We start from the raw sequence: 13002 nt of genomic DNA on the forward strand, positions 1-13002 counted from the left end.
ACGAGGCCCGGGACGCCGGCCGCGTCCGCCTGGAGGCACGGGACATGGTCGAACTCGCCGAGCGCGTTGTTTGGGAGCTCGACTCGTGGGGGAAGCGGCCCGTGACGGCGCAGGAGGGCGGACGTGAAGGACGCAAAGGAACGCCGGCGGGCGGCCGCCACTGGGCCACCTAGCTGATAAAGTTGGAGTGGAATCCTCACGCGTACAAGCCGCCCGCGTCGAGTGAAATCCACGGCCCCGGCGGCGAGTCGGCGGCGAGGCCCTACCTAGCTAGACTAGTAGTATGTACTATTAAGAAAAATGTAATATGTTTAATTTTAATGAAAAATGAAATTATGTCTCTATGACACGCGGGCCAGGAGAGGATAAGGGGTGGACGCGAGCGGCCAGCGATCGGCGTCCGCGGGCACGCAAACGCGCCCCAGATTTGGGCCGGGTTTGGGTCATTCCAAACGCAGCGACCATCCGTTTTAGGGATGAGTCCGCGCGCTGGGCCGCGGTTTTGTCCGTGTTGATCCATCCGAACGCGCGGACCCGGGATGGGTAGGCGCCGTTGGAGATGCCCTAACTCGTTGAGATCTTCTTATTTCTCTAGCGAGCACAAACTTCCAGGCCCAACCCGTTCAAGTAGATGAAGCTAACTGCTAAGCGCAGCCCAAACGCGTTCCCTGAAAGAGACCTGACCTACATACACTCCGCTGCTCCGCCGCCGCCGTCACTACACACCACTCCTCTTGCTCTGCTCCTGGGACGGAATCGAGAGCTCCCAGCCAGCCGGCGACCATGGCGGAGGCCGCAGGTGCAGCAGAAGTGGCTCCTCTCCACGGCGGCCTCCCAGACGAGATCGTGGTATGGGAGGTCCTCGTGCGACTGCCTCCCAAATCCCTCCTCCGCTGCCGTGCCGTGTGCCCCGCCTGGCGCCGCGTCACCTCCACCCGCGACTTCCTCCTCGCTCATCACGATCGCCAGCCCTCCCTCCCTCTCCTATGTGGCTACGAGCTTCTCAGCGCCTACGGCGTTTCCCTGGACGTCATCCCCTTCGACCACCGGGCTGTTGGGATTTGCCCACAATCATCACAGCCAAAACCACCGCAAGTCTAGAGCTAGGTCATTAGAAATCTTAGCCTCTCGACGAGTTCATAGTCAAAGCCTTCGGCTACCCCATTGTAACCCGATAATTTCGATAATCAAGATCAGACAAGCAGGAAGTAAGGGTTTTACCTCATCGAGGGCCCCGAACCTGGGTAAATCTCTCTCCCCATTTGTTTGGTATCCGATGTCTTGTGTCAGCCTGCAGGATTCCGTCAACCCTAAGCCCCAAAAGGTGGGCATTGCCGAGGAGCACCCTCGTCAATTGGCGCCGTCTGTGGGAAACCTGTCGATACAAGGCATGTCATCGGCAGCTCCGGTCACATCAGCAGCGTTCGTGCTGGCTTCACCAACACCTTCTAGTCCAAGAAACTCAGTTCGTTGCAGTTCCTTCAAGTTCACACCACGCGCCGAGGCCTCGCGTCCGATCTCTTCGGAGTTACGCGGCAGTATGGATGCAACCTTCGGTGGTGTCCACTTCATCATCGACTCCAGAGGATTTCTTCGACTTCCCAGTTCAAACGCGTCAAGCCTAAGGACTTCGGCTCCAGAAAACATTGTTCCACCAACAGCTTCGGTAATCTTGCCTGGCAGCGAGAGCAGCCGAAGTCGCTTTGGTAGCAGAGAGGAGCAACGGAAGAGGCGAAGGGATCTATGCCGTGAAGAAGAAGAACGAGCCGCAAGTCGCCTTCGTCAGTGTGAAAGAGGATGCTATAACACGCAATCAAGCAAGAACCGCCTCCGTACACCTTATTTATCGGCCACGGAATAGCTTGACGCACCATGTTATTTGCATTCTTATGTCGACCCAAAGGATAACATCGAGAAGGCCACTCATCTACTCAAAAAAATTCGGCAGTTCCTCGACATTCAGAAGTTCTGCGACGAGCTAAGGTCCGAGACAGAGGCAAAAGCCTGTTCGGCAACAGAAAAGGGCAGTAGCTTACAGTTACCCGAAGCAGCAGCAATATTTGCCAGAAGAAGATATCTACATACCAACCGAAGTTTACCCTGCGTCTCAAGGTCAAGTCAACATGATTCATAAGACTAGCTTTTCGAAGAGAGAAGCCAAGAAGTTTTCGCGAGAAATAAAATTCGCAGAAGTGGCTATGACAGAAGTACCCAATTATATCGACTGGTCGGATCAAAACATCCTGTTCAGCAGAGCAGATCACCCGATAGTCGTTCCAAGGCCCGGTCACGCCGCCTTAGTTCTTGAAGCACAGATTGGAGGATACAACATGAGCAAGGTGTTCATGGATGGAGGAAGTGGTCTGAACATGTTATTTGCAAGCACAATGAAGGCAATGGGATTAATGGTCGATATGCTAAATGAATCTGATACAGGCTTCCATGGCATCATCCCAACCTGACCCACTTATCCCCTTGGCAAAATTTCATTGGATGTAGTCTTCGGCACACCTAGCAATTTCAGGAAGGAGAAACTTGAGTTCGAGGTGGTCGATTGGGAATCACAGTACCACGCCATCCTCGGCAGGCCAGCGTTCGCCAAATTCATGGCGGTACCTCATTACGCATACTTGAAGTTGAAGATACCAGGCAATAATGGGACAACAATAACTGTTCACGGGAGTTTTTCTCGTTCTAATAACTGCGACAGAGATTTCCAGAAGATCGCTTCAAAGTTTGGAGTCAGGGAAGAACTTAATGCACTCGACGTTGTCACTGATCATACACAACCACCTGTCGACAATCGGAACGCAAATTCCGATGAATTTGACGTTGCCAAGGAAGCCAAGAAGCATCAAGTGCATCCCTCTGATCCGAACAAAATGGTCAACACATCGGCAGATCTTGCTACCGCATAGGAAAGCGCGCTCATCGAGTTCCTCCGTGAGCGCTGGGAAATATTTGCATGGGAACCATCCGACATGCCAGGTATTCCCAGGGAACTCACTGAGCACGCCCTCAATGTTGACCCCAAAGCTAAACCTGTACAGCAGACGTTACGTCGTTTCTCAGAACCAAAAAGAAAAGCTATTGGCGAAGAAGTTAGTCGGCTCCGCAAGGCTGGTTTTATTTGGGAGCTCAAGGAAGCCAAATGGGTAGCTAACCCAGTCATGGTGCCAATGAAAGATACGACAGTTCTTCGTATGTGTATCGATTACACAAGCCTCAATAAGCATTGCCCAAAGGACCATTTCCCGTTGCCTCGCATCGATCAAATAGTCGACTCCACAGCATGTTGCGATCGTCTCTCCTTTCTCGATGCTTACTCAGGATATAATCAGATCAAGCTAAAAAAGGAAGACCAGGAGTTAACTGCATTCATAACTCCGCATGGAGTTTACTGTTACAATGTCATGACCTTTGGATTGAAAAACGTAGGTGCAACCTATCAGCGGTGCATGCAAGCCTGCCTTGGAGAACAAATTGGCCAAAATATTGAGGTTTACATCGACGACATCGTCGTCAAAACCAGAAACGCGGCCACTCTCATCGATGATTTGAGAGAAACTTTCGACAACCTCGACAGATACAAAATCAAGTTGAATCCAAAGAAATGCTTCTTCGAGGTACCAGGAGGCCAAGTACTCGGGTACTTCATTTCAGCCAGAGGGATAGAAGCTAACCCTTTGAAAATCAAAGCTGTTCTTGACATGGAACCGCCCAAGAGTCTACAGCAGGTGCAGCAGTTGGCAGGACGATTAGCAGAACTTAGTAGACTCATTGCAAAACTGGGAGAAAAGGCCTTACCATTTTACCAGCTGATGAAGAAATCTGAGAAGTTCGAGTGGACAGCAGAGGCACGGGATGCTTTCGACAATTTAAAGAAGGTCTTGTCAACCTCTCCAGTCCTCGTGACTCCACAGGACAATGAGCCAATGCTGCTCTATATAGCTGCAACCGTACAACTTATCAGCACTGTGCTTATCGTCAAACGCGCAGAAGAAGGGAAAGTCCATGGCATGCAACGTCCCGTTTACTACCTTAGCGAGGTACTTACACCGGCAAAACAGCGATATCCTCATCACCAGAAGTTGGCATATGCCGTATGGAGGACAGCGCGCAAATTATAGCATTATTTCGCAGAGCATCCGATCATCATTGTCACCGAAGCCCCATTGAAGAACGTACTTACCAACCCAGAGGCTACAGGCAGAGTATCTCAATGGGCTATCGAGTTGGCACCGCATGATATTTCTTATGTTAACCGAACAGCAATCAAACCCCAGGTCCTTCCCGATTTCTTGGTTGATTTGATCCAATCACAAATCTCGGCAGCACCCGACATGTCGGGTTCATGGACAATGTATTTCGACAGATCTAAGCGAAGCACAGGTGCAGGGGCCGGAGTAGTACTAGTCTCGCCGCAAGGAGACAAAATGAGATATGTTCTAAGGATGAATTTTTCATTGCCAACAAATAATGAAGCAGAATACGAAGCACTATTACACGGGATGCGTATGGCCAAAGCATGTGGAGCCACTCGTCTGGATATCTATGGAGATTCAAATCTCGTGGTTCAGTAGTCGATGAATTTATGCGACGCTATCAGCGACAACATGATTGCTTATCATCAGTTGTATCAATCGATGGAGGCCAAGTTTGAAGGCTGCGAGCTAAAACACATCGGCAGAGCCAGCAACGAGGAAGCCGACACTTTGGCTAATATAGGCTCCACATGCTCCTCTATTCCAGATGGAGACTTCTATGAAGTAATTACTCAAAGGTCCATCAAAGTAAAAACTTCGGCACCTCCAGAAGTGTCGACTACTGACTCAGGGGCTATGCTCCAGGAAGCTGTCGAAGATATTACTGATAAATCTAAAAAGCAAGTTCTTCTTCTCGAGCCTTTATGGACTGAACCTTTTGTGGCATATTTGATGGAACAGCGATTACCAGATGATCCGATGGAAGCTAAACGCATCGTGCGTTGGTCTAAGGCCTTTGTCATAGTGGATGGTGACCTTTACAAGCGGAGCATCTCCGGCATCTTCCAACGGTGTATCGCCATCGACGATGGAAAAACTCTGTTACGAGAAATACACGAAGGAACCTATGGTCATCATGCAAGCAGCAGAGCACTTGTGGCCAAAGCTTTCAGAGCTGGGTTTTATTGGCCAACAGCAGCAGCTGATGCAAGAGACTTAGTTCGGAAGTGCGACCCTTGTCAACGTTTTGCACCAAAACCACATGCACCTGCCACGGATCTAATGACAATACCTTTGGCCTGGCCCTTTGCACAATGGGGGCTTCATCAAGTTGGTCCACTACCGAAATCAACGCCTGGTGGTCATACTCATCTATTGGTAGCAGTTGATAAATTCACCAAATGGATCGAGGCCATACCAGTCACTAATCAGACAGCCAAAACAACTGTCAAATTTTTCAAAGGAATAACTTGTCGTTTTGGTGTGCCTCATAGCATCATTACAGACAATGGAACTAATTTTGATTCTAAGGAATTCCATCACTTCTGCGACAGCAATGGTATCAAGCTCAAATTTGCTTCGGTTGCGCATCCTCGGACCAACGGGCAAGTAGAAAGGATCAATGGCCTAATATGCGATGGCATTAAAAAGCGCCTTACGGGTGCAGCCGGAGCTTGGGTCGAAGAGTTATCGTCAGTACTCTGGAGTTTACGGACTACACCAAATAGGTCAACGCAATATACTCCATTCTTCCTTGTTTACGGAGCCGAAGCAGTTCTGCCAGCCGACGTTCGTTTTGAAGCACCTTGGGTGGCTGCATATACAGAGGCAACCTCTGTTCACGCACTACAAGATGTTGTGGATCTTCTTGATGAGGCTCGAGACATCGCCTTACCCAGCACAGCATTATATCAGCAGGCAATATGGAATTACCACAGTCGAAGAGTTCGCACTCGAAGCTTTAGCATTGGCGACCTAGTACTACGGCTGAAGCAAGAAAGATCCTTGAAACTTGAATCTCCATGGGAAGGACCGTGAAAGGATCGTATGCCGCACCTAGAGGGGGGGCGAATAGGTGCTAACCAATTTTTAGTTCTTTTTCAATTTAGGCTTGACACAAAGGTAAATTCTCCAGATATGCAACTATGTGAATTTACCTATATGACAAGGTCAACTACTGAGCAATATATAGCAAGACAATATATAGGGGAGATAATAGGATAGAGGTAACCGAGAGTGGAGCACGCGGAGACACAGAGATGATTCCCGTAGTTCCCTTCCTTTGCAAGAAGGTACGTCTACGTTTGGAGGAGTGTGGTCGCTACGAAAGCCAGACCAACGCCACGAAGGCTTCACTCAGGTCTCCTGTGAGCAACGCCACGAAGGCCTAGCCCACTTCCACTAAGGGATTTCCTCGAGGCGTAAACCGGGCCTTTACAAGGTTGTTGGGGCACACATCCACAACCAAATTGGAGGCTCCCAAAATCTGTAACAACACAACAATCAACAAGAACACATTAACCACAAACAACTAGGGATTCCAAAGAGGAACACTAGCAAGGGGGCCCTGAACAAAATGAGGGGGAAATGCAAATCGCTTTGGTGAAGATGTAGATCGGGGTCTTCTCCTTCGATTCTCCCAAGCTCAAGAGATTTGGGTGGTTAAGGGAGGAGATCTGACGATTTTGGTGTTCTTGGTGGCTCAGCAATGGTGGAACAAGTCTTGAGGGTTTGAGCAACTTTTCAAGGTAGGGGAAGGGTCCCTTATATACCCCTCCACCAAATCTGCCCGTTGGGACATCTTCAGCGGCAGTGCCGGCCCTGAGACGGCAGCAGTGCCGGCCCCTGACATTAGGTCACAGCTAGTCGACAGAGGTGGCCGGCAGTGCCGAGGTGCAACCACCGGCAGTGCCGGGGTGCATCCACCGGCAGTGCCGGCCCTTAACCACCGGCAGTGCCGGCCACTGGATGATTTCTGCAACACTCTTTTCTCCTTTTTGAGGGGATCGAGATTATCAGTCGTGGTACCTTTTCTTTATCTGTCACACACTTAGCACATAGTTAGATTGTCACCGGTGTTGTTAACAAACACGCAAAACCCTAGAGATCATGAAATGTTCTTTCAATCTCCCCCTTTTTGGTGTTTGATGACAATACCGGGATTTAGCAAATAGAGAGCAAGAATAGCATAGTGTTTCAATAAGAGAGAAGCTCCCCCTAAATGTGTGCATACAGGAATTTTGTGTTTGAATACATATGCACATATTAGGTACAGAGCAACTATAACCATCAGGGTATAGGCAACACAATGCTAACAAAACATATATGATAGATAATAGACAGATGGATATAAAAGTTGAGATGTAGTGATCATACCCTTTCATAAAGATATACTCAACTATGTAGAATCTCAAACTCCGAGTCTCATGATCATACCATGCGTCAATTTGAGATATATCCATAGTCAGGTTGAGATATATACTGATCATACCATTTCATAACGACAATCTCAACCATATCGAATTCTGAAATCCATAACAATATGTCTTGCCACCACACATAGAACAGAGTTTTAAAAACCAAGAAACAAATGATAAAGTTCAACATAAGCACAAATGATAAAAGGAGGACACAAGCTTTAAAGACATGGTAAACGCATATGCTTGTGCCTCAACCCGAGCAAATCCCGTGCAAGTCCTAATAGACCTTCTTCTCCCCCTTTGGCATTAAAACACCAAAAAGGAGAAAAGAAGCGATGCTACAACGTCCCATGGAAGCTCAGATATCTTCGGAACGGTCGGAGGATTCTTCCGTCTTGTCGTCGTCTTCGGACTCGGCGGGCTCAGGCTCACTGTCTTCATCATCACTAGCAAGACGCTGTCGGCGAGAAGGACCGGGTAGCCCAAGCTGCTCAAACTCAGTCACATTGCCATGCTTTGACAGCCACTCTTCCTTAGGAGTAATGACCTCTTCTGATCCGCTCTCAACAGGAATCTCCAATTTGCGTATAATGAGCTTGGTGTTCCTCCTCTCCATCTTTCTTTCCCTATGAGCTTGGTATTGACGCCTGTTGATGTCAGACTTGAGACAAAACATCTTGGCAAGATTGGCCTCAATACGAGCAAACCATCCACTGTCAGCAGGGGGGACATACTCCATATTAGAGTCTTCTTCAGCGGATTCTTCGTCAGCAGGAAGACGAGCAGGAAGGGGATGATTCTTGACCTTGAGATCCTTGTGTTTGTGAGGCAAATAGTTAACATCATCAAGGAGATTACCATACCCAGCATTATCCCAGCGAGAGCAAATGAAATACATGAAGTAGGGTGAAAACACCGGAGACTTGCGAGACATGATGCAAGACCAAAACTCCTCCCACAGATAATCCATCACATCAAGCTGAAGGCCGGTGCCACGGTGCTGGTGAGTGAAACACAGAAGATTTCCAAGATAGCCATATATCTGATCAACGCAGCCAACCTTGGGATTGAGGACCTCTCTGTAAATGCGAAGAAGAATGTCATACACTGGGCGAAGAAACTTCTGAGAGCCATACACCACTTCGCCTTCAAGATAGAGATCAGCCAGAAGAGACTTATCAATGGGCTTTGGAGAGTTGTGGCCCCGGAAGTATCCTTCCGTGTTGTCAGAAAGCACTGGATAGCCAAGACACTCTGCAAACTGACCCCAGGTGCCATGCAATATGCGACCCTCGGTCATCCAAGTCATAGTCTTGGCCTCATCATTATCAACATACACAGTGGCAAAGAATTGTCCAATAACATCAACACTGTACGGGTGATGAAACTTCATCAGGGGGAAGAGACCAAGGTACTCACAAATCTCCCGGGCTTCTGCAAAATACTGAGCATGCTTGTCCATGTGAGCAAAGTTGATGTGATGCATAGGAGCAACACGGTAGGTGGCCTCAGCATAGATATCCAAATAGATCTTCTCTTGATATTTAGTCCAGAATAACTCAGAACAGTTGGTGGCCTTAGGTGTGATATAGACATTTGTCTGACGCAGTCGAGCATACTCATGATCAGGCCACTTCCCAATAGGTGTGCCTTGCAGCCTTTTGATGATGAGGTGGCGAGGTTCAGTTTCAGCCATTCCCTTCTCCCGACGAGATGCCTTCTTCACCGGTAGGATTTCAGCTTCAAAGTCTCCAGGAATAGCCCGTTTCCCTGAGTTCTGACAGTGTGAACCACCTGCACCCGAGACAGCAATGGACAGAGGGAAATGAAGATAGAGTACACTAAATGAATGAAAAACTGACAGTCAGTGCATTACGAATGAATTGTTCAAGATACAATTGTAGAGGCTAGGGTGGATCTGGCAGCATCATCGCCGGCAGTGCCGAGGTGATATGGGCGGCAGTGCCGGCCCAACCGGCAGTGCCGGGTTGCAGAGGGCGGCAGTGCCGGCCCAGCGGTAGTGCCGCTAAGTAATGGCCGGCGGTGCCGGTCAAGCCTGAAACACGCCAGATCCGCTGAAGACTCACACATTGTGTCTCAAAAATTCATCAGAGCAATGCAAGGGACTATCTACCTCCATGGTAAAGTTTTCGGAGCAAATCCTCCAGCCATCTATCTTCTAGGCAAGTCAACCCAGCCTAGAGAGGGAGAGAGAAGGAGGAGAAGCTTACCGGAGGAGGAAGCCATGGAGGAGGGTGGCCTGCCCAAGCCCAGCCGACCAGGGGTCGAGGGAGGACTCGGGACGGCGGCTTGAGGGCTGGGGCGGCGTCGGCGGCGGCTGGGGCTGGGGCGTCGTGTGGGAGGAGAGGGGCACGGGGGAGGAATGGGGCAGTTGCCCTAACTCCCCCAGGGCCCGTCACTTTGACCCCACCCGACAGCGGCAGTGCCGCCCAACCGTTACCGGCAGTGCCGGGGTGCCACCACCGGCAGTGCCAGCAAACCCGCCCCAAGCCCAAAACCCTTGAAAAAATTTCAGAGATTTAGTGTATTAAGAGTGGAATGTTTTCTTAGGTAAGGTGGGGCTTAGGATAGAATGATCACACTGTTGATGGTACATTATCACCCATATTTGCAAACATTGCAAATAAAGACCAAACATGAGTGATTTCCCATAAGAACATATAAAAGTCAAATCAAATCCATGAAAGATCCAAATAACTCCAACTCTTCACAAAGAAGAGTGTGGTGGCCTAGGCCACCATGTATGAGTGTTATGGTATGGCACCGCGAAGATATATCTTGGGCCCAAAACCAATACTCGTCATTGAAGCTCACATATCAACATATGATATAAAGAGAATGATTTCTTATTATCGGCATTATGGGGGGAGGGATAGCTCAATAGTTTAAACCGCACTCCCCCTATTTTCATGCCCACATCTAAACCAAATAAAGTTTTGAGAGGAAGGTGTGTTTGCAAGATGGTCAAGCTATACTCCTTGAATCAATGATATTTAGCTCATTCCTCAAATAGCAAAATCTTGCTTCATCAAGAAGCTTCGTGAATATATCGGCGAGTTGATCTTTGGTTGGAACATAGCATAGCTCAATATCACCACGGGCAACATGATCCCTAATGAAATGATTCCGGATCTCAATATGCTTCGTTCTTGAATGTTGCACCGGATTATAGGCAATTTTGATGGCACTTTCATTGTCACATAAAAGAGGCACTTTGTCACAAGTGACACCGTATTCCCTTAAAGTTTGCCTCATCCATAACAATTGAGTGCATCCACTTGTGGCGGCAACATATTCGGCTTCGGCGGTGGAGAGAGATATACAATTTTGCTTCTTAGAAGACCAACATACCAAGGACCTACCAAGAAATTGGCAAGCCCCGGAAGTTGATTTCCTATCATCCTTGTCTCCCGCCCAATCCGCATCCGTGTATCCATTAAGAAAGAAACTTGAGCCTTTAGGATACCAAAGACCATATCTTGGGGTATCAACCAAATATCGAAAGATTCTTTTGAGAGCCATCATGTGGCTCTCTTTAGGAGAAGCCTGATACCTTGCACACACACCAACACTCAACACTATGTCCGGTCTAGATGCGCAAAGGTAAAGCAAGGATCCAATCATGGAGCGATATACCTTTTGATCCACCTCTTTACCATTGGGATCTAGTGCAAGATGACATTTGGTAACCATTGGAGTGGCTACACCCTTCATGTCCGTCATCTTGAACCTCTTGAGCATGTCTTGGAGATATTTTGCTTGATTGATAAAAGTCCCTTCTCTCAATTGCTTGATCTCAAAACCAAGAAAGAACCTCATCTCTCCCATCATAGACATCTCAAACCTATCTGTCATAAGCTTTGAAAATTCATCATTGAAAGCTTTGTTAGTAGAGCCAAAGATAATATCATCAACATATAATTGGCAAATGAAAAGCTCCCCATTGACCCTCTTAGTAAAAAGAGTGGGATCGATTAGCCCAACATCAAACCCACGGTCTATCAACAATTCCTTAAGGTGCTCGTACCAAGCTCTAGGAGCTTGTCTGAGACCATAAAGTGCTTTATCAAGCTTATAGATGTGGTTAGGAAAGTCGGGATCCTCAAAACCCGGGGGTTGCTTAACATAAACCTCTTCATGCAAAGGACCATTAAGAAATGCACTTTTCACATCCATTTGTTGTAACTTAAAATTATGATGTGATGCATATGCAAGAAGGATACGGATGGACTCAAGGCGAGCCACGAGAGCATAAGTTTCTCCAAAGTCAATTCCTTCAATTTGAGAGATACCTTGAGCTACCAATCTTGCCTTGTTCCTTACAACAATTCCAAACTCATCTTGCTTGTTCTTGAATATACATTTAGTGCCTATAACATTGCGGCACTCCTTTGGCTTCTCTACTAAAGTCCATACTTTGTTGCGCTTGAAGTTATTGAGTTCATCGTGCATAGCTTCCAACCAATCCGGATCTTCAAGAGCTTCAAATACTTTCTTGGGTTCCACTAAGGAGATATAAGCATGATGATTGCTAAAGTTAGCCAATTGCCTTCTTGTGGAAACTCTTCCTCTAACATCACTTAGGACCTTCTCATGAGTGTGTTCAAGAATTTCCAGGTTCCTATCTCTTCTTGCAAGACGACGGGCCTCGATCTCCTCCTTGGTTCTTCTAGGCCTTGGAGGTTTCACTTGATCAACTTGATCGTTTGGGTCCCCGTCTTGACCTTCAACTTGAGCTTCCTCAATTTCTTGAGAGTGCTCATCATCATGTGCTTGATCTTGGACATTATTCGGTGAGAGGAGAATATTGAATGGATACTCATCGGATCCATCATGAATCCTAGATTGATCTTGTCCTTGATCTTGCACACTAGAGGGAGGGTTTTGTTCTTGTTCTTGGGTTGGTGCATCATTAGCTTCAAGAGATGGAGTTTGTTGATGTTGTGAAGATGAGGGCTCCACCATGGTAGAGCATAGTCCTTCCCGAGACGCCACACCGTGTCCCTCAATGGGGCGGAAAAATCCCACACCCATTCTTACTATGGCATCTTGAGGTATTTCATCACCTGCACAAACATCAACTTGCCCCACTTGGGAGACATCATTTTCCTCGAACTTCACACTACAAGATTCGATGATAATCTTGGAAGATATATCAAAGACTCTATAAGTGTGAGATTCGGCACCGTAACCAACAAATATACCCTACAAAGCTTTAGGAGAAAATTTAGATAAACGAACTCCTTTGATTTTATAGAAACACTTACACCCGAACACCTTGAAGTATGAGATATTAGGCTTGTTCCCGGTGAGTATTTCATATGGAGTCTTGTTCAAGCCCTTACGGAGATAGAGCCGGTTAGAAGAATGACAAGCGGTGGACATGGCTTCGCCCCAAAAATTATAGCGAGATTTGTACTCCGCCATCATAGATCTTGCCATATCCATAAGAGTTCGGTTCTTCCTCTCCGCAACACCATTTTGTTGAGGGGTGTATGCAACGGAATATTGATGTCTTATCCCCTCATCACTAAGAAAATCATTGAGTGTGTAGTTCTTGAACTCGGAGCCGTTGT

General features: G+C 47.7%; 1 protein-coding gene across 1 annotated transcript in view; it reads left to right on the forward strand.

Moving 5' to 3' along the window:
• The first annotated feature begins 783 nt into the window (after window positions 1-783).
• The window catches only part of LOC124658925 (F-box protein At5g49610-like), a 65160-nt gene continuing 52941 nt past the window's right edge, over window positions 784-13002 (forward strand). The window contains exons 1-2 of the mRNA XM_047196909.1: window positions 784-991; window positions 3397-3410. Coding sequence (XP_047052865.1) covers window positions 784-991; window positions 3397-3410 — 222 coding nt within the window. The remainder of the gene's footprint in view (window positions 992-3396; window positions 3411-13002) is intronic.

This window comes from Lolium rigidum, chromosome 6 (genome assembly GCF_022539505.1).
Source record: "Lolium rigidum isolate FL_2022 chromosome 6, APGP_CSIRO_Lrig_0.1, whole genome shotgun sequence".
NCBI lineage: Eukaryota > Viridiplantae > Streptophyta > Magnoliopsida > Poales > Poaceae > Lolium > Lolium rigidum.